Source organism: Balaenoptera musculus, chromosome 3, assembly GCF_009873245.2.
Source record: "Balaenoptera musculus isolate JJ_BM4_2016_0621 chromosome 3, mBalMus1.pri.v3, whole genome shotgun sequence".
Lineage (NCBI taxonomy): Eukaryota > Metazoa > Chordata > Mammalia > Artiodactyla > Balaenopteridae > Balaenoptera > Balaenoptera musculus.
In genome coordinates, this window is record NC_045787.1 from 105927481 (window position 1) to 105955083 (window position 27603).

The 27603-nt window shown below is 37.3% G+C and overlaps 1 protein-coding gene and 1 pseudogene across 4 annotated transcripts in view; both read left to right on the plus strand.

Moving 5' to 3' along the window:
* SLC27A6 (solute carrier family 27 member 6) overlaps positions 1 to 27603 on the plus strand; it is a 105737-nt gene that overhangs the window by 54068 nt on the left and 24066 nt on the right. For 3 of the 4 annotated variants that reach the window (XR_005019516.1, XR_005019515.1, XR_005019514.1), the window contains 3 exons: positions 612 to 1346; positions 16853 to 17007; positions 20997 to 21155. Coding sequence is in view for 1 of the 4 variants with exons in the window: in XM_036849415.1 (XP_036705310.1) it covers positions 612 to 788 (177 nt within the window). In the remaining 3 variants the exon portion in view is untranslated. Of the gene's footprint in view, positions 1 to 611; positions 1347 to 16852; positions 17008 to 20996; positions 21156 to 27603 lie in introns of those variants that run through there. The other variant, XM_036849415.1, reaches the window with a different exon arrangement.
* Positions 1933 to 4201, plus strand: LOC118893642 (annotated as a pseudogene).

Below are 27603 nucleotides of genomic sequence, written 5' to 3' on the forward strand. Positions count from 1 at the left end.
GAATGTATCATAAACTAATATTGAAACTGTGAACTACCTTGACCAAGTAGTTGGTAGTGTGACAACAGATGTCACTGGGTTTACCTTGAAAATTTTAAATATCCTATGGGGACTCTGGCAATTCACTGAGGTACTATGAGGCACCTCAGTGCATAGTTTGGGAACCCAAGTTTTAGATCATTCCTTACCCCCTCTGGTTCTTGCAGTATTCTGCCTTATGGAATAGATTGCTGTCTTTTATAGCTTTTATCTTCTTGCCGTCTAGTAGCATTCTTTGTAAATAATATTGCCTTGACATTGGATTGAAGAGATAAACCTATATGTTTTAGACATATTTGTAATCAGTTATTAGCTATATTCATAATTCTATGTTGAATGAAGTTCACAGGAAAATCAAGGTAAAGATTTAAGTGTTCTAAAGAGCATTTTTAAATTTCTAATATTAAATTATTAGTTTAAAAAATTATTTATTTTCTTTATTAGAAAATAAAGATGGTCACTGGATATAAAAATGTTATAATTATATATTACAGTCTATATTGTTGAATATTTTATTTGTATATTATACATAACATTGACTGACTCCACTAATCCTGGTCACTGTTTTATAGGAAAAGATGGAAACAACAGGAACATTCAAACTACAGAAGTTTCGGTTGGTGGAAGAAGGATTTAGTCCATTGAAAATTTCTGATCCACTTTACTTCATGGATAAGTTGAAAAAATCATACGTTCCATTGACCAAAGAAATTTATGATCAGATAATATTAGGGAAGATTAAACTTTAAGCTTTTATTATATATGGGATTTTCCTATGCTGCTTAGGAGAAGTGAAAGGAGAGTATGTGATTCTTTAATATGAGATGGGGAGAGGGAACTGACATTAAGCATGTGCTATATTTCCTTAACATGCAACAATTTTTCTTTAATTAAGTACTAACTTTAATTTGTTTTAATTGATAACAAACTCTGGGTGATTATTTTTACCTATTTGGGATTCAGTGCATAAGTAAATATCGGCCTTAACGTTTTTAAATAATTAATAAGTGGTTAACAATTTAGACATCTGCTAAAAATTTACTTATTAATATTTAAAATTTCTAGTTTTGAGTAAAGGGTTAAATTTTAATCAAATATTTGATTTTTATGTGCCCTGTCCTATAACTGAATAAAACCATCTGTATTAATACGAGTTTTGAAGTTTTGTTTTGATGTTTTTAATTGTAAATATTAATTCAAAGGAAGGTGACTAACTAAATGTATATGCTCCTGTCTCCCTTATCCGAAACTCACATTAAGATGCTAGAAGAAATGTAAAAATATGAAACAACAAAGCACGAAAACTGGTAAGCCCAAAGCATTTAGGAATTTTGGGAAGATATATAAATGGGATCAAATTGATGCTAAAATCCAACAGAGCTGTAGAAACCACTAATAATACAGGGAAAGAATAGACTAGACTAGGACCCATGTGTTAACACTAAGATCAGAGGCATAAAGGCTTTGAGTGTGAACAGGTTTTTGAGTAGTTTACTGGGAAATGTATCATAAGGATAGTGTAATAAGCACAATGGTACTTATCTCCATCTGGAAGCACCAGGCTCCAGTGTTTGCCTCAAGCCAAAAACATATGAGAGACTCTCTTACCAAAGTGAGCTAACTTCCATGGGAGGGGGTGGTGGAGCTGGACTAAGAAGCAGAGTAGGGGACAATGGCGACTGTGTCAGCCTAAGTGGGCCTCCATTTTCAAGTGGTTTCTGGGCATTGCCGCGGGAGCTGCAGTCATCTCAGACTTGATCGGCGGCAGCAGCTTGTGTGTGTGCTTCTGCCATGTTCTGGATCGAGCGGCGGCAGCAAGACCTGGCAGGGTGAACCAGCGTCAGCTTGGCCTCTTCGCTCGCTTGGACCCTGCCCCTGGGCTAAGTCGGCAACATGAGCGGCAACAACTTGGATGTGAACGACGAGTTTGATGAGCAGTTGTGAATGTAAGAATTGTACGGAGACACCAAGGACTGTGACACCCAGAAAGATCCCAGTGGAGAAACCGATTCTTTCGGGCAGCAGCCGACTGACACTCCATATGAATGGGACCTGGACAAGAAGGCTTGTTTCCCCAAGATCACTGAAGATTTTATTGCTACATATCAGGCCAGTTATGGCTTTTCTAATCATGGTGCATCTAGTTCTACTGCGAGCGTCCAAGATGTCAGTGCTAGGACTGCAGAGGAACCTCCGCAAAGAAAAACTCCCGAACCCAGTTATCCCAAAAAGAGGGGAGAAAAGAGAAAGGCTGAATCAGGATGGTTTCATGTTGAAGAAGACAGAAATACAAATGTGTATGTGTCTGATTTGCCTCCAGACACTACAGTGGATGAATTTTTACAGCTCATGTCCAAGTTTTGCATTATTATGAGAGATCTTCAAACAGGAGAATTTAAGGTCAAGCTTTACAAAGATAATCAAGGAAATCTTAAAGGAGATGGACTTTGCTGTTATTTGAAGAGAGAATCTGTGGATCTCGCATTAAAACTTTTGGATGAAGATGAAATTAGAGGCTACAAATTACATGTGGAGGTGGCAAAGTTTCAACTGAAAGGGGAATACACCTCAAAGAAGAAGAAGTGCAAAGACTACAAGAAAAAGTTGTCTATGCAACAAAAGCAGTTGGATTGGAGACCTGAGAGAAGAGCTGGCCCATCCCAAATACGCCACGAGCAAGTTGTCATCATCAAAAATATGTTTCATCGTATGGATTTTGAGGATGATCGTTCATGCCGAACAAGATCAGAGAAAACCTTCAAGTAGAGTGTTCAAAGTTTGGACAAATTAGGAAGCTCCTCTTTGATAGGCACCCTGATGGTGTGGCCTCTGTGTCCTTTAGGGATCCCGAGGAAGCTGGTTATTGTATTCAAACCCTCAATGGAATGTGGTTTGGTGGCCATCAAATCACTGCCCAAGTGTGGGATGGGACTACAGATTATCAGGTGGAGGAGACCACGAGAGAAAGGGAGGAAAGGCTGAGAGGATGGGAGGCTTTCCTCAACACTCCCGAGGCCAACAGAGGCCTTCAGCATTCAAATTCCATCTGTGCTCCAGAAGGGTGGGACCTTCTAGAGTTAGGCATTTTTCAGAGCACCCTGGCACAAACAAATGTTCAAGAAGCCGCAACTGAAATGGCATTTGAAGAACTTATAGATGAAAAGAAGTTTGAAAAAACAGAAGATAGGGGAGAAGATGAAGAAGCTGCTTCCGAAAAAGATGCTAAAGGAAGTGGCCCTGAAAAAGAGGCTGAAGAAGGCTGTCCCCAAAAAGAATCTGAAGAGAGCTGCCTCGAAAGAGAGTTTGAGGAAGGCTGTCCCAAAAGAGAGCGTGAAGAAGACTTCTCTGATGGAGAGTCCAGAGAAGGCAGCCCCGAGACGTAACATGAAGAGGGTAGTCCTAAAAAAGGGTCGAAAGAGAATGGCCCTGAATGAGAGTCCAAAAAGAAGAGACCCAAAATGGATCTGGATGAGAATGGCCTTGAGCAGGAGTCTGAGGAGGAGGCCAGCCCCCAAAAGGCAGCTGAAGACAGCAGCTCAGAACAAGGGTCTGAAGGGTGCTTGGGAAAGCAGTTTGAAGATGACTCTGAAAAAAGAGTTAAAAGAAGACGGCCTTGAGAAAGGTTTTGAGGAAGAGGGCTCTGAAAAGGAATTTAATGAAAACGTTTCTGAAGAAGAGTTAGAAGAAAATGACTAAAAAATCAGAATTCAAAGATGACAGCTCCAGGAAAGTGTTTGATGAAGAAGGCTCTGAGAAGGAATTTGATGAAGAGTCAGATGAGAAGGAAGAAACATATGAAAAAGTATTTGACGATGAGTCGGATGAAAAAGAGGACAAAGAAGCAGAAGAAAAGGGGCTGAGAGATGCAAATGAAAAGGATGAAGAAGACGATGCAGATGAAAAGATGTTTGAAGATTCAGACGGAAAAGAAGATGAGGAAGATGTAGATGTAAAAGAAGATGAAGTCATAGATGAAAAGATGTTCAAAGATGACGATTCCAATGAGAAGTTGTTTGATGACAATTCCAGTGACAAGTTGTTTGAAGATTCCAATGAGAGAGGGACTGCAGGTGGTTTAGGGAATGTTAAGGAGGAAGGGCCCCTGTCTACAGGCAGCAGCTTTGTCCTCAGTAGTGATGACGATGATGACGACACTGTTTAATCCCTTAAACTTGCTTTGTAGGGCAATTCCTCCATCTCCATTTTGCTTCTGCTCCAGGGTAATTACTAGTAGTGTTACATGAATGTGTGCATAGAGGTAGGATGCCATCAGGTTAATGCAGTGAGGTGTTCATGGTTACCTGTACTTAACGATTTTAAATACATGTGAATTGGCTTTTCAGTTCAAACTTCACAGCATAATACAAGTCAACTGAATCCTTGCCCTTTGTCAAATTTGTTAAGCACATGCAGAATAATATTTTTTAAAGTATTCTGATTGAAGTTTGTGATATTCAAAAATAAAAAATAAGTTGTTAATATGAAAAAAAAAAAAAAAGGAAGAAGTAGAGTAGGACCCAGGAGCAAACTCCTTTGTCCATAAACCTAATTCTCTGTACAACCAGAAGGAAAGTTGACTTTGCCTCGTGTTGCCTCCATATGCTAAAAAGTTTATTTTGGTTGGAAGAGAAGTTGCAGATAGTTCCTTTTTGTCATTGTTAGGAAAACATGTGTTATAAAGTTAAAACATTTTTTAAATGTAAAGGTTAACCGTAAGTAGCATAGAAATAAAAGGTCACACTTTCAAATGAAAAAAAAATGAAAGAGAAAATAATATCAGTTTTACAAAAATCCATAATTTTAAGAGAAATTTTTTAAATGAATAGAAATAGAAAAAATCAAATAAATCTAAGGATAGCCATGTTCCCACTATATAAATGAGAATGCATTAACTGTCTTTATTTAAAAAGTATTAAGTAAATGAAGAAATTGGCATTTAATTTTTATATTGATAATCTGGCTGTTCTTTACCTTTCCCATTAAAAAACTGTTTTGCCTTTATATTTTTAATTTAGATTAAAATGCTATAAATCTGAATGAACATTTTTTAATAATTCATAGCTCTTTAAAATCTTTGGAGACTAGATTGGGAGACAAGATGGTGGAGTAGAAGGACATGAGCTCACCTCTTCTTGCAGAAACACCAAAATCCAATTAACTGCTGAAAACCATCAACAAAAAACACTGGAACCTACCAAAAAAAGATACCCTCCATCCAAAGACAAAGAAGAAACCCCAATGAGACTGTAAGAGGGGTGCAATCGCGATAAAATCAAATTCCATACATGCCAGGTGGGTGACCCACAAACTGGAAAATAATTATACCACAGAAGTTCTCCCACAGGAGTAAAAGTTCTGAGCCATATGTCAGGCTCCCCAGCCTGGGGGTCTGGCAATTGGAGGAGGTGCCCCCAGAGAATCTGGCTTTGAAGTCCAGCAGGGTTAGATCACAGGAATTCCACAGGACTGGGGGAAAAAGAAACTCCACTCTTGGAGGGTGCACACAGGATCTCTTATGCACCAAAACCCAGGGAAAACAGTGAACTCATAAGAGACAGGGCCAGACCTACCTGATAGTACTGGAGGGTCTCCTGTGGAGGTGGGGGGGTGGCTGTGGTTAGCTGCAGGGACAAGGACACTGGCAGCAGTAATTCTGGGGAATACTCATTGGTGTGAACACTCTCAGAGGCCACCATTTTCTCAACAAGACCTAGCCTCACACAATAGCCTGTAGGCTCCAGTGTTGGGGCACCTCAGGCCAAACAACCAACAGGGCAGGAACACAGCCCCACCCATCAGCAGACAGGCTGCTTAAAGTGTTCCTGAGCACACAGCTGCCTGATAAACACACTCCATGACTCGGCCCTGCCCACCAGAGGGATAAGACCCAACTCCACCTACCAGTGGGCAGGAACCAGTCCCTCCCAACTGGAAGCCTGCACAAGCCTCTTAGACAGCCTCATCCACCAGGGGCAGACAGCAGAAGTAAGACAAACTACAACCTTGCAGCCTGCAGAACGGAAACCACAATCACAGAAAGCCAGACAAAATGAGACAGCAGAGGAATATGTCCCAGAAGAAGGAACAAGATAAAACTCCAGAAGAACAACTAAGTGCAATGGAGATAGGCAATCTACTGGAAAAAGAATACAAAGTAATGATACTGAAGATGATCCAAGATCTCAGAAAAAGATGGAGGCACAGATAGAGAAAATATAAGAAATGTTTAACAAAGACCTAAAACAACTAAAGAACAAACAAACAGATGAACAATACAATAACTGAAATGAAAAATGCACTAGAAGGAATCAAAAGCAGAGTAACTGAGGCAGAAGAACTGATAAGTGAGCTGGAAGACAGAATGGTGGAATTCACTGCCATGGAACAGAATAAAGCAAAAAGAATGAAAAGAAATGGAGACAGTCTAAGAGATATCTGGGACAAAATTAAACACACCAACAATTGCATGATAGGGGTCCCAGAAGGAGAAGAGTGGGAGAAAGGACCTGAGAAAATATTTGAAGAGATAATAGCTGAAAACTTCCCTAACATGGGAAAGGAAACAGTCACCCAAGTCCAGAGAGAGTCCCAGGCAGGATAAACTCAAGGAGGAACACACTGAGACACATAGTAATTGAACTGACAAAAAATAAAGACAAGGAAAAAATATTAAAAGCAACAAGGGAAAAGCAAAAATAACATACAAGGGAACTCGCATAAGGTTATTGGCTAATTTCTCAGCAGAAACTCTGCAGGCCAGAAGGGAATGGCACAATATAAAGTGATGAAAGGGTAGAATCTACAACCAAGAATACTCTACCCAGCAAGGCTCGCATTCAGATTTGATGGAGAAATCAAAAGCTTTACAGACAAGCAAAAGCTAACAGAATTCAGCACCACCAGACCAGTTTTGCAACAAATACTAAAGGAACTTCTCTAGGTGAAAAAGAAAAGGCCACAACTAGAAACAAGAAAATTATGAATGGACAAGCTCACTGGTAAAGCCAACCATACAGTAAAGGTAGGAAATCATTCACACACAAATATGATATCAAAACAAGCAATTGTGAGACAAGGAAAGCACAACGCAGGATATTGGAAATGCATTTGAAATTAAAAGACCAGCAACTGAAAACAATCTTGTTTATATATAGACGGCCATATCAAAATCTCACAGTAACTGCAAACCAAAAATCTATAATAGATTTAAGCCATTAGCCAGACCCATCAAGAAAAAGAGGGAGAGGACTCAAATCAATAAAATCAGAAATGAAAAAGGAGAAGTTACAACAGACACCGCAGAAATACAAAGCATCCTAAGAGACTACTACAAGGAACTTTATGCCAATAAAATGGACAACCTGGAAGAAATGGACAAATTTTTAGAAAGGTATAACCTTCCAAGACTGAACCAGGAAGAAACAGAAAATATGAACAGACCAATCACAAGTAATGAAATTGAAACTGTGATTAAAAATCTTCCAACAAACAAAAGTCCAGGACCAGATGGCTTCACAGGTGAATTCTATCAAACATTTAGAGAAGAGCTAACACCTATCCTTCTCAAACTCTTCCAAAAAATTGCAGAGGAAGGAACACTCCCAAACTCATTCTATGAGGCCACCATCACCCTGATACCAAAACCAGACAAAGACACTACAAAAAAAGAAAATTACAGACCAATATCACTGATGAATATAGATGCAAAAATCCGCAACAAAATACTAGCAAACAGAATCCAACAACACATTAAAAGGATCATACACCACGATCAAGTGGGATTTATCCCAGGGATGCAAGGATTCTTCAATATACGCAAATCAATCAATGTGATACACCATATTAACAAATTGAAGAATAAAAACCATATGATCATCTCAATAGATGCAGAAAAAGCTTTTGACAAAATTCAACACCCATTTCTGATAAAAACTCTCCAGAAAGTGGGCGTAGAGGGAACCTACCTCAACATAATAAAGGCCATATATGACAAACCCCCAGCAAACATCATTCTCAATGGTGAAAACCTGAAAGCATTTCCTCTAAGATCAGGAACGAGACAAGGATGTCCACTCTCACCACTATTATTCAACATAGTTCTGGAAGTCCTAGCCACGTCAATCAGAGAAGAAAAAGAAATAAAAGGAATACAAATTGGAAAAGAAGAAGTAAAACTGTCACTGTTTGCGGATGACATGATACTATACATAGAGAATCCTAAAACTGCCACCAGAAAACTGCTAGAGCTAATAAATGAATATGGTAAAGTTGCAGGATACAAAATTAATGCACAGAAATCTCTTGCATTCCTATACACTAATGATGAAAAATCTGAAAGAGAAATTATGGAAACACTCCCATTTACCATTGCAACAAAAAGAATAAAATACCTAGGAATAAACCTACCTAGGGAGACAAAAGACCTGTATGCAGAAAACTATAAGACACTGATGAAAGAAATTAAAGATGATACCAACAGATGGAGAGATATACCATGTTCTTGGATTGGAAGAATCAACATTGTGAAAATGAGTATACTACCCAAAGCAATCTACAGATTCAATGCAATCCCTATCAAATTACCAATGGCATTTTTTACGGAGCTAGAACAAATCATCTTAAAATTTGTATGGAGACACAAAAGACCCCGAATAGCCAAAGCAGTCTTGAGGGAAAAAAATGGAGCTGGAGGAATCAGACTCCCTGACTTCAGACTATACTACAAAGCTACAGTAATCAAGACAATATGGTACTGGCACAAAAACAGAAACGTAGATCAATGGAACAAGATAGAAAGCCCAGAGATAAACCCACACACCTATGGTCAACTAATCTATGACAAAGTAGGCAAAGATATACAATGGAGAAAAGACAGTCTCTTCAATAAGTGGTGCTGGGAAAACTGGACAGCTACATGTAAAAGAATGAAATTAGAATACTCCCTAACACCATACACAAAAATAAACTCAAAATGGATTCGAGACCTAAATATAAGACTGGACACTATAAAACTCTTAGGGGAAAACATAGGAAGAACACTCTTTGACATAAATCACAGCAAGATCTTTTTTGATCCACCTCCTACAGTAATGGAAATAAAAACAAAAATAAACAAATGGGACCTCATGAAACTTCAAAGCTTTTGCACAGCAAAGGAAACCATAAACAAGACGAAAAGACAACCCTCAGAATGGGAGAAAATATTTGCAAATGAATCAATGGACAAAGGATTAATCTCCAAAATATATAAACAGCTCATTCAGCTCAATATTAAAGAAACAAACACCCCAATCCAAAAATGGGCAGAAGACCTAAATAGACATTTCTTCAAAGAAGACATACAGATGGCCACGAAGCACATGAAAAACTGCTCAACATCACTAATTATTAGAGAAATGCAAATCAAAACTACAATGAGGTATCACCTCACTCCTGTTAGAATGGGCATCATCAGAAAATCTACAAACAACAAATGCTGGAGAGGGTGTGGAGAAAAGGGAACCCTCTTGCACTGTTGGTGGGAATGTAAATTGATACAGCCACTATGGAGAACAGTATGGAGGTTCCTTAGAAAGCTAAAAATAGAATTACCATATGAGCCAGCAATCCCACTACTGGGCATATACCCATAGAAAACCGTAATTCAAAAAGACACATGCACCCGAATATTCATTGCAGCACTATTTACAATAGCCAGGTCATGGAAGCAACCTAAATGCCCATCAACAGATGAATGGATAAAGAAGTTGTGGTACATATATACAATGGAATATTACTCAGCCATAAAAAGGAACGAAATTGAGTCATTTGTTGAGAAGTGGATGGATCTAGAGACTGTCATACAGAGTGAAGTAAGTCAGAAAGAGAAAAACGAATATCGTATATTAATGCATGTATGTGGAACCTAGAAAAATGGTACAGATGAGCCGGTTTGCAGGGCAGAAGTTGAGACACAGATGTAGAGAATGGACATATGGACACCAAGGGGGGAAAACTGCGGTGGGGTGGGGATGGTGGTGTGCTGAATTGGGCGATTGGGTTTGACATGTATACACTGATGTGTATAAAATTGATGCCTAATAAGAACCTGCAGTATAAAAAAACAAACAAACAAAACAACTAATACTAAACTTTCATTGGGTTATTTGTATGGAAATATGTTAATATAAATGTTTCCGACATTACATGAAATTTCTAAAAATCTTATATTTGTATTTGTATGGAAATATGTTAATATAAATGTTTCAGACATTATATGAAATTTCTAAAAATCTTAAAAAAAAAAAAAAACCTCATGGTAACTGCAAACCGAAAATCTATAATAGATGCACACACAAAAAATAAAAGGGAATCCAAACACAACACTAAAGTTCGTCATCAAATCACAAGAGAAGAGAACAAAAGAGGAAGGGAAGAAAAAAGGCCTACAAAAACACATCCAAAACAATTAACAAAATGGCAATAAGAACATACATATCGATAATTACCTTAAATATACACATATTAAATGCTCCAACCAAGAGACGTAGACTGGCTGAATGGATACGAAAATAAGACCTGTCTTATTTTGTACTCTGTCTACAAGAGACCCACTTTAGATCTAGGGACACATACAAACTGAAAGTGAAGGGATGGAGAAAGGTCTTCCATGCAAATGGAAACCAAAAGAGAGCTGGAATAGCAATACTCATATCAGACAAAATGGATTTTAAAATAAAGACTGTTACAAGAGACAAAGAAGGAAATTACATAATGATCAAGGGATCAATCCAAGAAGAAGATATAACAATTGTTAATATATAGGCACCCAACATAAGAGTGCCTCAATACATAAGGCAGATACTAACAGCCATAAAAGGACAAAGTGACAGTAACACAATAATAGTGGGGGAATTTTTAACACCTCAGTTAAATCAGTGGACATCTCATCCAGACAGAAAATCAATAAGGAAACACAGGCCTTAAATGACACTTTAGACCAAATGGAATTAATTGATATTTAAAGAGCATTCCATCCAAAAGTAGAATACGTATTCTGCTCAAGTGCATATGGAACATTCTCCAGGATTGATCAAATGCTGGGCCACAAAGCAAGCCTTGGTAAATTTAAGAAAATTGAAATCATATCAAGCATCTTTTCCTACCATAACACTGAGATTAGAAATCAACTACAAGAAAAAAAAACTGTAAAAAACACAAACACGTGGAGGCTAAACAATATGCTACTAAACAACCAATGGATCCCTGAAGAAATCAAAGAGGAAATCAAAAAATACCTAGAGACAGATGAAAATGAAAGCACAATGATCCAAAACCTATGGGATGCAGCAAATCAGTTCTAAGAGGGAAGTTTATAGCAATATAGTCTTACCTCAGGAGACAAGAAAAAATCTCAAATAAACAACCTAAACTTACACCTAAAGCAAATAGAGAAAGAAGAACAAACAAAACCCATAGTTAGTAGAAGGAAAGAAATTATAAAGCTCAGAGCAGAAATAAATGAAATCAAGATGAAGAAAACAATAGAAAAGATAAATGAAACTAGAAACTGGTTCTTTGAAAAGATAAACAAAATAGATAAACATTTAGCCAGACTCATCAAGAGGATCGTAAGAGACTACTACAAGCAACTATATGCCAATAAAATGGACAACCTAGAAGAAATGGACAAATTCTTAGAAAGGTACAATCTTCCAAGATTGAACCATGTAGAAATAGAAAATGTGAACAGACCAATCACAAGTACTGAAATTGAAACTGAGATTTAAAAACTTGCAACAAAAAAAAGTCCAGGACCAGATGGCTTCACAGGCAAATTCTATCAAACAATCAGAGAAGAGTTAACACATAGACTTCTGAAACTATTCCAAAAAATTGCAGAGGAGCACTCTCAAACTCGTTCTATGAGGCCACCATAACCCTGATACCAAAACCGGAAAAAGATATCACAAAAAAAGAAAATTATAGACCAATATCACTGATGAACATAGATACAAAAACTCTGAACAAAATACTAGCAAACAGAATCCAACAACATATTAAAAGGATCATACACCATGATCAAGTGGGATGTATCCCAGGAATGCAAGGATTCTTTAATATATGCAAATCAATCAATGTGATTCACCATATTAACAAACTGAAGAATAAAAACCATATGATCATCTCAATAGATGCAGAAAAAGCTTTTGACAAAATTCAACACCCATTTATGATAAAAACTCTCCTGAAAGTGGGCATAGAGGTAACCTACCTCAACATAATAAAGGCCATATACAACAAACCCATAGCAAAATTCATACTCAATGGTGAAAAACTGAAAGCATTTCCACTAAGATCAGGAAGAAGACAAGGATGTCCACTCTCGCCACTCTTATTCAACATAGTTTTGGAAGTCCTAGCCACGGCAATCAGAGAAGAAAAAGAAATAAAAGGAATCCAAATCAGAAAAGAAGAAGTAAAACTGTCACTGTTTGCAGATGACATGATACTATACATAGAAAATCCTAAAGATGCTACCAGAAAAGTAATAGAGCTCATCAATGAATTCAGTAAAGTTGCAGGATACAAAATAAATACACAGAAATCTGTTGCATTTCTATACACTAACAACGAAAGATCAGAAAGAGAAATTAAAGAAAGAATCCCATTTATTATCACATCAAAAAGAATAAAATACCTAGGAATAAACCTACCTAAGGAGGCAGAAGACCTGTACTCTGAAAACAGTAAGATGCTGATGAAAGAAATAGAAGATGACACAACCAGATGGAAAGAAATACTATGTTCTTGGATTGGAAGAATCAATATTGTCAAAATGACTATACTACCCAAAGCAATCTACAGATTCAGTGCAATCCCTATCAAATTACCAATGGCATTTTTCACAGAACTAGAACAACAACAAAAAAATCTTAAAACCTGTATGGCAACACGAAAGACCCCAAATAGCCAAAGCAATCTTGAGAAAGAAAAACAGAGCTGGAGGAATCAGACTCCCTGACTTCAGACTATACTACAAAGCTACCATCATCAAAACAGTATGGTACTGGCACAAAAACAGAAATATAGATCAATGGAACAGGATAGAAAGCCCAGTAATAAACCCACGCACCTATGGTCAATTAATCTACAACAAAGGAGGCAAAACTATAAAATGGAGAAAAGACAGTCTCTTCAATAAATGGTGCTGGAAGAACTGGACAGCTACATATTAAAAAATTAGAACATTCTTTAACACCATACACAAAAAATAAACACAAAATGGATTAAAGACCTAAATGTAAGACTGAACACTATAAACCTCTTAGAGGAAAACTTAGGAAGAACACTCTTTGACATAAATCACAGCAAGATCTTTTTTGACCCACCTCCTAGAGTAATGGAAATAAAAACAAAAATATACAAATGGTACCTAATTAAACTCAAAAGCTTTTGCACAGCAAAGGAAACCATAAAGAAAACGAAAAGACAACCCACAGAATGGGAGGAAATATTTGCAAACAATCCAACCGATAAGGGATTAATCTCCAGAATTTACAAATAACTCATGTGGCTCAATATCACAAAAAGACAACAACCCAATCAAAAAATTTGCAGAAGATCTAAATAGACTTTTCTCCAAAGATGACATACAGATGGCCAAAAGGCACATGAAAAGATGCTCAACATCAGTAATTGTTAGAGAAATGCAAGCCAAAATGACAATGAGATACTCCAATAAAGATGTTAAAAAAAAAATAAGACAATGAGATATCACCTCACACCAGTCAGAATGGCCATCATCAAAAAGTCTGCAAACAATAAATACTGGAGAGGGTGTGGAGAAAGGGACCCCTCCTACACTGTTGGTGAGAATGTAAAGTGATACAGCCACTATGGAGAACAGTATGGGGGTTCCTTAAGAAACTAAAATAGAGCTACCATATGATCCAGCAATCCCACTCCTGGGTATATATCCAGAGAAAGCCATTGTTCAAAAGTATACATGCACCCCATTTTTCATTGCAGTGTTGTTTACAATAGCCAAGACATGGAAGCAACCTAAACATCCATCAAAAGATGAATCAGTAAAGAAGATGCGGTACTTATATACAACAGAATATTAGCCGTTAAGAAGAATGAAATAGTGCCATTTTCAGCAACATGGATGGACCTGGAGATTATCATACTAAGTTAAGTATATCAGACAGAGAAAGACAAATACCATATGATATCATTTATATGCAGAATCTAAAAAAAATGATACAAATTGAACTTATTTACAAAACAGAAACAGACTCACAAATTTAGACAACAAATTTATGGTTATGGGAGGGGAGATTGGGCGTTTTGGGTTGACATGTACACACTGCTATGTTTAAAACAGATAACAAACAAGGACCTACTGTACAGCACAGGTTTGAGGGTTTGAGGGTTATTTTCGAAAGCAATCTTGGCAATAGACATAAAATTTTTTCATTATACCAGAAGCTCAGCAAACCTCAAACTGGAAAAATACAAAGAAAACCATACCAAGGCACATTATGATCACACTGCTGGAAACTACAGATAAAGAGAAATTCTTGACAGCAGTTAGAGAATAAAACAGCATGTTACATTAAAAATAATAATAAAGGACTTCCCTGGTGGCACAGTGGTTAAGAATTCGCCTGCCAATGCAGGGGACATGGGTTTGATCCCTGGTCCGGGAAGATCCCACATGCCATGGAGCAACTAACCCCATGTGCCACAGCTACTGAGCCTGCACTCTAGAGCCTGCGAGCCACAACTACTGAGCCCACATGCCACAACTACTGAAGCCCATGCACCTAGAGCCCATGCTCCACAACAAGAGAAGCCACCGCAGTGAGCAGTCACCACAATGAGAAGCTCGTGCACCACAACGAAGATTAGCTCCCGCTCTCTGCAACTAGAGAAAGCCTGTGTGCAACAGCGAAGACAACACAGCCAAAAATAAAGAAAGAAAAATTTTAAATAATAATAATAATAGAATAAACCACCAGTTTGAATTATGGCTGACTTCTCATTGAAACTATGAAAGGCAGAAGAAAATGGAATAATATTTTTAAAATGATAAATAACTGAAGCCAGAATTCTATATGCTGGAAAAGTATTCTTTAAGAATGAAAATGAAATAAAAGAAGTTTCAGATGAAAAAAATTTATAGCCAGGAATTGTGTATTAGAAGAAATACTACGGTAGCTTCTATAGACCAAGGAAAAATAAGAGCAAGTAGAAACTCCTATCTTCAGGAAGGAATGAAGAATATTGAAAATGGTTAATGTGTGGGTAAATATAAAAGATTATGTTATTTCTTTGTTTAAAAAATATTATTTCTTTGTTTAAAGCATGATTTGTAATACTGTTTTGGGTGCTTATACTCTGTGTAGACATAATGCAAATAATAATTATAGCATAGAGAATGTGAAATTCAATGGAAAAATTATAGATGTCTATGAAGCACTGGGGAAAGAAATCTTAAGATTCATTACAAATTAGGAAACCGTACTTAAAATAAGGATGAGATACTTTTTACCAATGAGATTTGAACAATTAAAAAGATTGGATCTGTCTAGAGCTGGCAACATACTAAAAATAGAACTCTTATAGGCATTGTTGGTGGGCCTATAAATGGGTGCAACTTTCTGGAGGATAGTACCTATCAGAATATAAAATGCATGTAACTTTGACCCAACAATTCTACTTCTAGGAATAAAAAGTTATTGATAGTGAGCCAGTATTTATGTCAGATTATATTCAGTTCAGGGCAACATTATTAATTGAAGAATTGAAGACAACCTAAAATATAGAAAAGTAAAATAAATATTGGTAGAATCCATATTTTGTGTTGCTCTGCAATGATTACAAAGAGTGACTGAAAAGTCAGCATGTGCTGACATGGAATAATTTCCATGTTATATCAGTAAGAATGGAGGTTACAAAGGGTATTTATCATTCGTTAAAAATACATGGAGAAGTATAAATATTTACAAGGACAGTTTCAGATAGTCTAATTAATTAAGTATAGAATTGGATGGGGAATGGGTGGATTTTTACTTTTTACTCTTTACCCTCTGTGTCATTTGAATTGAAAAACTGCCATACACTGCTTATGTATGCTTTTAAGACAATTTTAAAGTTAAGTATCTTGGCATCTTTAAGGAAAGCATAAGACAGATAGCAGAGAATTGAATTAACTGTTATTACGGGGGGAATTTAAGATACTCAACCTTTCTCAGTAGAAATAATTTTTAGGTTGTCATTTTCTCACTCAATAAAATTCACTTCCCTGTAGATTCTACTACTTCTTGACATATTTAAGAGGAATTAAGACAGTTCAAGAGAAGAGAAAAAAGCATCTGATAATTTTTATAAACTTCATACATGAGTGTTATCTTCTTGAGGAAGAACACTCTGGCTGTTAATTCTGCCTACATATCAGTAAATTTTAAGTAAATTTTTAAATGTGTAACAAAAATCAAGTTTGAACCACATTCTTGATGATCTTTCATTGTTTGTTACATCTGCTTTTTTACTAGTGAAAGGATTTATTATTGAGACTGTGGTTTTCAGCCCAGAAAGCTCTGGGCAATGTCTTCACCAAATTAAAAGTCAAAGTTAAAATGCAGTACTAAAAATGTCTATGGAGTTTACTAACCTCTTGCAGTACTTTCATTGTCTTTTCCTTAGAATTTTGGTCTCTTGATTTAATCTGACATTTAGTCTATGTAAACTATTTGACTCACCTCCTTCTGGAGACAGGGGCATAGCTGTATGATTACCATCTGTGTACTCTGTCACATTTTAACAGTGAGGTGAGAGAGTGAAAGTATGATTGCATTTCTCAGTCAACACAACCTGACCTTGTGAAGAGTGATGCTTCCTCCTCTTCATCAAACTACTGCAGGAAGACCTTATTGCCACAGTCCCCAGCCTCCAACAAGAGACATGGTTCTCAAGGCCAGAGTGAGTAACAATCATTTTTGCATCTTTTAATATGCAGATTCTCAGGTGCTACCCAACTCTACTGAATCAGAAACTCTGTTGGATATAGGTCCTGGGAACTTGCATTTTAACAACTCCCCTAAGATTCTGAGCTCTGGCTATGTATTGTGTCCCATTTCTTTATTCTCATTCTCCAACTCTCCCTGCTGCCCAGAGTTTCCTCTAGGCCCTCTTGGAACCCAGATCTGCACATACCAAATCCCCTATAAACCCTCAATGTCTTATCAAACCCATCCTTCCAACTATTTGCCTTATTGGAAATGTGGCTCTCCCTGGAGGGTACCATTTTCCCTTTGGTCCACTAAAGTGGAGGTTGTAAATACTCATATACCCCAAATATTGTGGTCCAGAGGTTATGCTCTTTGTACCTCATGGTCCCTTCTGGACTATTATGATTCCTGGTCCTGTGAGGACCCTGCAATCTTGCTATAACATCCTCGTGTCTTGGTACTGCCACCTCATCCTCTGAAAACTTCATCAAAGGGCTCACAGCCTTCTTCTCTCTCTAATTCATGTCATCAGTCAATCCCAATCTTCATTAAACCAATTGGTTTCTCATGTTTTCTTCACTATATAATACTTCCTCATGCTTTCCCAATCTTCCATTCCTCATCCACCCCACTCCATTCAGCTGATAGCTCCCCTCACACTTAATTGAGAATATATGTCACCATATGGGGACACCATCATTTTCATAGCATGCAAAAAATGTAAGTCTATATGCCAATTACTTTCATTTTTCTTGCCATGAAATGAATGTTCCTTTTACTATCAAAAGCCATTCTTATTATATATGTTCTGGAACCCATCTTCTCTGCCCCACTTAAGAATTCTTCCTGATTATCTCCCTTTGTCCTCTGAATTTAACCTCTCCTCTCTATTTGATTATTTTCCTCAGTATACAAGTATGTTCTGTTATTTTCCATATTTAAAAAGACTTCCCTTTTCTAGAACTAGACAAGGTGATTTTAAAGTATGTGTGGAAAAATATCTAAGATAATTTTGAAAAAAGAAGAGCCATGAGGGCTAATGAGTCATATCTCATATTAAAACATATTATAAGGGCTTCCCTGGTGGCGCAGTGGTTAAGAATCCGCCTGCCAATGCAGGGGACATGGGTTCGATCCCTTGTCTGGGAAGATCCCACATGCCGTGGAGCAACTAAGCCCATGTGCCACAATTACTGAGCCTGTGCTCTAGAGCCCGTGAGCCACAACTACTGAAGCCCGCACACCTAGAGCCTGTGCTCCACAACGAGAGAAGCCACCACAATGAGAAGCCCGCGTGCAGCAACAAAGACCCAATGCAGCCAAAAAGAAATAATTTTAAAAATAAATAAATGAAACATATTATAAACTCTCAGCAATTAAAGCAGTGTGTCCCTGGTTCATGAATAGACAAGTAGGCCAATGGAAAATGATCAAAAGTTTGAAACAAAGACAAGAATTTAGTACACAGTATGACAGCAATAGGACAAAGATAAAATTTTAAATAAATCTTCTTGAAACAACAAGATTGCCATCTGGAAAAGATAAATTCATACCACACACTGTATATGAGGATAACCTCTAAGCACTTGAAATATTTAAATGTGAAACACTGAAAGAAAATATGGACCAATTCCTTTATAAGACTGGAGAGGCAAAGGCCTTTCCAACTATATAACTCAAAATTTACAAATCAAAATGGAAAGATAAAAATATTTGACTATGTAAAAGGAAGGACAGGAAAGAGAGGAGACTGAAAGGGGTGGGAGAGAGTGGGGAGGAAACATGAAAGAGAGAGAAGAAGAGAAGGAGGAGAAAGAGGAGAAGGAGGAGAAAGAGGAGGAGGAGAAAGAAAGAAAAAGAAAAAAGAAAATGAGAAATTTCTGCTTGGGAAGAAAACACCACAAAATCAAATGACAAATGAAAAACTGGGGGAATATCTGTAACTTGTATCACAGATAAGAGATATTCTCTTAAATAAAGATCTCTTAGAAAAGATAAGTAACAGTAAAAAAAAACCCCAAAACAACAACAACAAAAAAGGTTATGAACATAAGCAGTTCAGAGAAAATAATTAAGTGTGTAAAAAATGTCCAACCTTATTCATAATAAGGGAAACATGTACTGGAAATACACTTTGCTTCTATTTTTCACTTATCACATTGGCAAAATTCAAAAGTTTCACAACAGTTGGCAAGGGAATAAGGAAACAGGCCCTCATATATTGCTAATGCAAGTGTAAAATTATATAACCCCATAGAAATCAGTTTAGCAATATCTATTAACATTTTAAAACATGTATCTTTGCTCTGGTGATGTCATTTCTGGGAATTTATTCAAACAGATGCACCTGGCTGTATGCAGAAAGAAATATTTACAACGTCATTGACTTGGGCATTGTCTGTAGTAACACGGTACTGGGAACAATCCAAGAGTGCATGTCCCCACCAGTCTAGAGCTCAGTGGGTGGTCTGAGTTACAGATAAAATTTTGGAATTGCCACATAAATGTATTTTGAGTTAAGGAGCTCAAGGACACCTTCTAGTAGCAGAATGAAAGATGACCCAAGACCAAGCCCAGAGAGCCTAGGACCAACGTATAAGGAGAACCAACAGTTAGAGCTCAGGTGGAAGTGGAAACACCGGAGTGATCAGAGAAGTAAGAGGTAAGTGAGCGCTACAGTGTCACAGACCTAACAAGGTAATAGTCAATAGTGTAGAATGATACAGATTGATCTAGAAAGACAGGGCTAGAAAGGAAACTGTTACATGGGTTTGGCAAAATACGTATCGTTACTGACTTCAGCAAGAGTACTGGTGGGAAGGCAATAAGACAGGTTCAAATAGGTTGAAGAGTGAATGGTAGGTGAGAAAGTGGAGATAATTTTATGAAATTTTGCATTAAATAGGGACAGAGAAATAAAGAGCTTGAAGGGTATGTGGAGTCAAGAGAGAATTTAAATATTTTATTTGTATTTTCTTTTAAATAGACCATCTGGTTTTAAATAAAACAATACATAAAGCAAGATGAAAAGATACATTGATAAGTCTTGGTTCCATCCTGACTTGTCTCCTGCCCTTAGTAGAGAACCATTTTTATTCATTTCTTGTGAAAACTTGCAGTGTGTCTTTATGAAGATATAATAAGTATAAATACATATTCTTATTTCTGTGCCCATTTCAAGCATATAAAATACTATTCTGGGGCTTCCCTGGTGGCACAATGGTTGAGAATCTGCCTGCTAATGCAGGGGACACGCGTTCGAGCCCTGGTCTGGGAAGATCCCACGTGCCACGGAGCAGCTGGGCCCGTGAGCCACAACTACTGAGCCTGCGCGTCTGGAGCCTGTGCCCCGCAACGGGAGGGGCCGCGATAGTGAAAGGCCCGCGCACCGCGATGAAGAGCGGTCCCCGCACCGCGATGAAGAGTGGCCCCCGCTTGCCGCAACTGGAGAAAGCGCTCGCACGAACCGAAGACCCAACACAGCCAAAAATAAATAATAAAAAAAAAAAAAAAAAAAAAAATACTATTCTGTACCTCAAGTTTTCCATTTAATAATGTATATGGGAGATCTTTCCAAATTAGTATACAAAGAGATTTCTCACTTTTTATAGTAGTTTTTGATGCCTATATCATACTTTATTTAAGCAGTCCCAATGCCCCCCTCCTCCCCAAGTATCCTTAGCACACTCTCAAAAACTTAAGACCCAATGTCAAGAGAAATGATAGATGGAAGAGAAGCCAAAATTGCCTGAAATTAAGTGCTGCAATCTTGCCTTTTCAAATGGAAATTAGATTAATTCTGGCTTGAACTTAAAGTTAAATTCCCTAACTTTTAAATCTTGACATAGAATTACAAAGAAGCCTCTCTACCGATAGATACTCAGAGGACTGTTCATTGAGTGTGCTTCTTGGGGTCTTCTAGGATGATTCACAATTGACAGCTATTTTACTTCTTTCTAGTTGTTTGTGAATTACGTCTGGAATAGGAAGAGCAGCCAAGCGACTACTATGGCTTCATTGTGCACGATGAATGAGAACAAGGAATGCGTTATCAGTAATGGGTGGGTCAAAGATAAACTTGTGCTGACCCCGAGCTGCCAGATGTGGAAATGGGAATAGGTAATGCATTTGCTATCTTTTTTTTATTGTGGCTCTTTGTGCTATTTCTTGAATGTACTATTATCTCTAACTGGACATCTGAGACAAAAAAATACCATTTTCTATAGATATATGTTTTATAAATTGTCAATAACTTAATGGAAAATTAAAGCAATTCTCCATATATTAAGAGCTGCAGTATTGAGACCAGATATTATATTCTCATGAAGACAAGCTAAAAATATTGAAGATGATACATGAAAGCTTATGCCAAAAAGGCAATAACATAATGAACAAATTTCTGTCAGACTGAGGTAAGTAAACAAGGCAATTCTTTTTTGATGGTGCCAAGAAAACCAGTAAGGGAGAAATATGAACTAATTGGTTTATATCAAAGCTAATGATCAAACCTATGCCTGTAAATCCTGTGTCAGTCAAATATTTTGGTGATTGGTAAGCAAGCCAAACTATTAAGCTTAAAGAGGAAGTCTATGAATGGTCAACTGTCTTTGATTTGCATCAAAATACCTGATTTTAGTATTTAATTACCTTCATAAACTATTTAAATCCAAAAAGAGAACATTATATGAAGCTGTTATGATCTAATTTTGTGCTGTATGAAAACATGAAAGACGTTTAGATCAAATGGAGTTTTGTAGTAAAATGAATCAATTTTTTACAGGACATGTGGGAAAGTTCTATATATGAGAAGAGCAAAGCAATAATACGGATTTCTCATATGCTTTCCTTAGATGTTAGTTACTGACACTGGACTAAAAAAAAGACAATATGTAGGCAATAACCTATAGACAACCCCAGTCTTATCATGAAAAAGAAATCAGACAAATCCCAGTTAAGAACATTCTATAAAATATCTGTCTTGTATTCCTTAAAACTATCAAGGTCAGTAAAAACGAGGAGTTTAATTAAATAGCAATTAAATGAATGAATAGTATATAGTATATTTATTTACTCTTATTTAGCAGACCCCCAAGGAGAGAGAATGTGCTTGATGGGGAAGGCTTGCAGGAGGGGCATGAGAAGGAAAGAGTTGGAGATAAGAAATTTAGAAAAAGCCTGCTTGAAGCTCCATGCTTAGGGAGTAGGTCCCTGGAGTGTAACTGTCAAGATGCAGGAGTGGGGGGTCTCTAGTAGAAAAAATAAGTCCATAAATGACGAATATGTTTAATTTCCTAAACCTATCTGAAATGCTGATTATAATGATGGTGATGATAATGATGATGATGATTTTCTCCTTCCATTTATAAGATTTGTGTAATGATTTCATGGGCTAGAAGTGGTTGGTCTTGCTATTGCCTTTACCAGTGACTTGTTAAAAATAGAAATGAGCCTCATATTCTAATTAATGAGACACCAGGGCAGGTTTTCTGAGAAAGTCCTTCCTTACTTTTAATGGACAGCAATGGAAAGCCAGACTTTCCAGCCAGATGTGAATGAGGACGCAGGTTGCCATAATTGTTGATGGCAGTTCTGTTACAATGATAAGGGGAATCAAGCTAAAAAAAAAACCAAAAAAAACAAAAGAAAAAACCTGACACATACATACAGAAGCGCAGAGTTGACAACTGCAGAGAAATGGAGCAAAGGCCCTAATTGGACCACTCTGCAATTTGTTCTTCATCTGGACTTTTATTTATGGGAGGCAATAAAGTCCCTTTAGTTAGCTGTCATTGAAAATATCCTGAGAGGGGCTTCCCTGGTGGCGCAGTGGTTAAGAATCCGCCTGCTAATGCCGGGGACATGGGTTCGAGCCCTGGTCTGGGAAGATCCCGCATGCCGCGGAGCAACTAAGCCCGTGCGCCACAACTACTGAGCCTGTGCTCTAGCGCCTACGTGCCACAACTACTGAGCCCATGTGCCTAGAGCCCGTGCTCTGCGGCAAGAGAAGCCACCGCAATGAGAAAGCCCGCACACAGCAATGAAGACCCAATGCAACCAAAAATAAATAAATAAAATAAATTTATTAAAAAAAAAAAGCATCCTGAGAACCCTTCTACACTGTTGGTGGGAATGTAAATTGGTGTAGCCACTCTGGAGAACAGTATGGAGGTTCCTTAAGAAACTAAAAATAGAGCTACCATATGATCCTGCAATCCCACTCCTGGGCATGTACCTGGAGAAAAACATGGTCCGAAAGGATACATGCACCCCAATGTTCATTGCAGGGCTGTTTACAATAGCTAAGACATGGAAGCAACCTAAATGTCCATCAACAGAAGAATGGTTAAAGAAGATGTGGTATGATAAAGAAGATATACAATGCAATATTCCTCAGCCATTAAAAAGAATGAAATAATGCCATTTGCAGCAACGTGGATGGACCTAGAGATTGTCATACTGAGTGAAGTAAGTCAGACAGAGAAACAGAAATATTGTATGATATCGCTTGTATGCAGAATCTAAAAACATAATACAAATATACTTATTTACAAAACAAAAACAGACTCACAGACTTAGAGAACAAACTTATGATTACCAGGGTAGGAGGGGTGCGGGGAGGGATGGTTAGGGAGTTTGGGATTGACTTGTTCACACTGCTATGTTTAAAATGGATAACCAACAAGGACCTACTGTATAGCACAGGGAACTCCGCTCAATATTCTATAACAACCTAATTGGGAAAAGAATTTGAAAAAGAATAGATACATGTATATGTATAACTGAATCACTTTGTGGTACACCTGAAACTAACACCACATTATTAATCAACTATACTCCAGTATAAAATAAAAAGTTAAAAAAAGAAAGTATCCTGAGGTGCTCACTATCTATCAATACTAGGAAACACATCAGGGACTTTCAGGAGAGCAGCTAAGTCAGGTTCACATGTAAGTCAAGCACAAAGTCTGACAGTATTAGCAGCAGTAATAAACCATAACCAGAAGGAAAAAAGGAGAATGAAATTAGAAGTGGCCATTATTGTGCAAAAATCACTTATAAGAACATATTTTGCCACATACTACCTTGCATAAATGGTACTTTCAAAGATGGATTAAATAACCTTTCAAATGCTGAAATAGATTACCTGAGTAAAGATATCAGTATACTGCTTTGCTGCTCCCTGGTATCAGTAGCTGGCACCCTAGTTCCTGAGTGCCCAGTAATGGCTGGGGTTGGCCTGTGTAGCCCAGGCAAGCATGCCTAGGTTGCCAGTTTCAGACTGTTCCCTTTATGGAATTGTAGCTTTACATTCTCCGTAGAGCTAAGCAGATTGTGTACTTATACCAGGAGACTATAACGCTTTTATGGACTGGTGTCTGAATTCTTTTCCCGTTACTGTGTAGAATAAAATTTACATTGTCCTCTGAAAAATACAATCGTCTAGCAAGAACACAAGTATTACTTTAGTAACAATACAAAAATATACATTTAAGAAAAAGAGAGAGAAAGAGAACTCCATTCCATAATATTTGGTAGCATCTGAGATTTAGGATTGAATGTCTTCAATAAGAAGGGGAAAGGATGTTGAGGATGAGATCTCTGTATTTTTGTTTTCAATTTTTCCTGAGTTAAATTTTGTTATCACCATGTGACCAGAAGAGAACAGGCTATAAAAATGAGTGAATTTTCTGCCCCAGCACATTCCATTTCTCATAGCATTTAAAAAACTTAAATTTTACTTATTTCAAGAAAAATTACAATTAGTAAAATTATACACACATTTAAAAACTAGCTAATTAACTAGCACTTTTCTCTCTCTTCCCTGAATAGATAAAATTCTTTCCTAGCCTGGATTTAACTCTAATCCCATTCCCTTTCAAGTAGAGCCATTTACACTTCACAACTCTTCTAATATCAATAATTCCACGTAATTTAAGAGCTTCCTCTCCAAACATTCACTCTCATGTTTGTCCTTTTCCTAGGCTATATGAGTCTGAGACTAAGACTGCACTGTGTATCCACCTCCTCGTTATCCAAGAACCACCCTTTCACCCCTCTCCCTTCCCTCCTCACCACCCTCTTAAAGAGCTAGGGCAAGAGGCACCTGTTACATCAAAGTGGGCCTATTAATTATAGCAGAACACAGAACAAAGAAGTCAGTACTTAGCTTCTGCGCTTCAGAATTGCAAGCTGCAAAGTCAGTCAGAGCCACTGTTTCTTGTCTCTGGAGATAATATTCGAGTTTGCTAGACTGGAAAGGGGATGGGCAGTTACAAAAGGGTTGGATATTGGTGTGATTCCCAGAGAATGGGCTCTGTGCCTTGGCTGATGTCTGAGGCCAAGTACCAGGGAAGTGAAGAACAACAGAAACCCTAATTAGAACGGTGTGGGATCTGAACCCCAGTTCCAGTAAAGCCACGGGAGGCAGCAAGACATCAAGATCCCCTTTATCCAACCTGGTGTGGTGTGGGTAGGAATTACCTGTTGCATGTTTAGGCAAAAATGGTCTGAGATAGCATGGGAGAATTTCTTCTTGTGCCAGCATGGCTTGGGAGCACAGCAAAGTATTTTCCCAAGCTTTTAAGAGGGGCATAATAGTAATGAAAGAATGGGAATAAAAAGCTATGAAGTTGGGGAGAAGGACGACTCAGCTGCCACTGATGTGCCACTGGTCTGATCTGCAGACCAGATGGGCTAATGGAATGATGGACAACTCAGCAGGTGAAGTGAAGTGAAGTGAAGTGATCAAAAGTTAACCAGAACTAGTTTCACTTCCTGTGCACCTGAGTTTGTGACCTGATACATTCACCAGTCACTGCTCATGTTTTCCCATCTTCCGTGTTTACTTTACTGAAGGAGAGGAATTAATTACTTCTTTGTCATAAAACTTTTAACACAAATAGCATCTGCTCACTTACGTATCAATTTGGAATTTTAAGAATATGTGTATATCTGAAATATAATAATAAAACAGGGATTTGAGTCTGTGGAAAAGGTTGAGACAATTTAGAGTGTCACCTACATAATCATTTGCTTAAAAATTATCTTTTATTTTAAAATATCTCCTTTACTACTCTTATTGCAGTTTAAAATTGCAATATATTAAAAGTTTAGTTAAAAATAATAGAATTAAAATTCTATAAATGATTACAGTTCATGGTGAGAGATATTTAGGAGGAATATAAGCAAAATTAAAACAAAAAAGAAAATTTTCAAACTGTTGATGATGTTTGAACATTTTGAAAAACAGATGGCTTAAAATCATAATATTGCATTATGTAGATGATAATAAACATTTTAAAGTGCATTTTTGCTAATAAATCTGCATGGTCAGATGTAATAATTCAGAAAAAATTGTTGCACAAAGATTTTATTGAGTTTAAAGTTTAAGCGTTTTCCTATAACGGTAATGTCATTTTTTTATCCAGGTTATATGAACCTAACTTTTTCTTTTTTTTTAATGAGGACAGAGTAGCAGTACAAAGGGGAGAGTATCTCCATTGTCTAGCATAGTACTTGGCACATAGGTGCTTTCAAAACGATCTTTTATGAATGTATGAATGTTATCTCCTTTTCTAAATATAGTACTATTAATGCAGCTTAAAATTGCATTATCTTAAAAAACTCGTATTGATCATGGAGTCAGCTAAACTATAACAGTTTATTTTTGACAATATTTCTGTGAAGTCATATCTTTCTCATTGCATGTTCATGGTGTTTTTTACACTTTAAGTGCAAGAGCTTTGATTGATTACATTGTACTTTTAAGATAAGCTGCCTACTACTTTATTCTTTTTCTTTTTTTTAAAATAAATTTATTTATTTTATTTTATTTTGTTTTTGGCTGCGTTGGGTCTTTGTTGCTGCACGCAGGCTTTTCTCTGGTTGCGGTGAGCGGGGGCTACTCTTCGTTGTGGTGTGCAGGCTTCTCATTGTGGTGGCTTCTCTTGTTGCAGAGCACAGGCTCTAGGTGTGTGGGCTTCAGTAGTTGTGGCACATGGGCTCAGTGGTTGTGGCTCACGGGCTCTAGAGCACAGGCTCAGTAGTTGTGGCACACAGGGTTAGTTGCTCCACGGCACGTGGTATCTTCCCGGACCAGGGATAGAACCCATGTCTCCTGCATTGGCAGGCGGATTCTTAACCACTGCACCACCAGGGAAGCCCCTACTTTGTTCTTTCTCTATATTTTCTCAATTGATCTCAAAATATAGGATCATTAGACCATGTTTCCATAGTGTACAGGTTTTACATTAGAGAATTGGAAGCAAAATTATTAACTTGTGGCTACCAGCATCTAATTTTAGAAGTTTTCCACAATTCATTGGAGAGGCTGTTGTTAGAAGTAATAACTTATACTAAGTACTGTTAGAACTTCTAACTTCTAACGAATGTTAGAAGTAAGTTTAAGATATTAACTGAAATCCACAGTTATTATTCATTTTATTTGACTGGTCTTGAAAGTAAAGGTAATCAAACAAGAGCTAGTGCATGTTAGAAAGATGTAAATGAAATGAATGCTGTGGCGGAGAGAATAATGTCTCCCCCACATACACCCTAAGATTTCTAT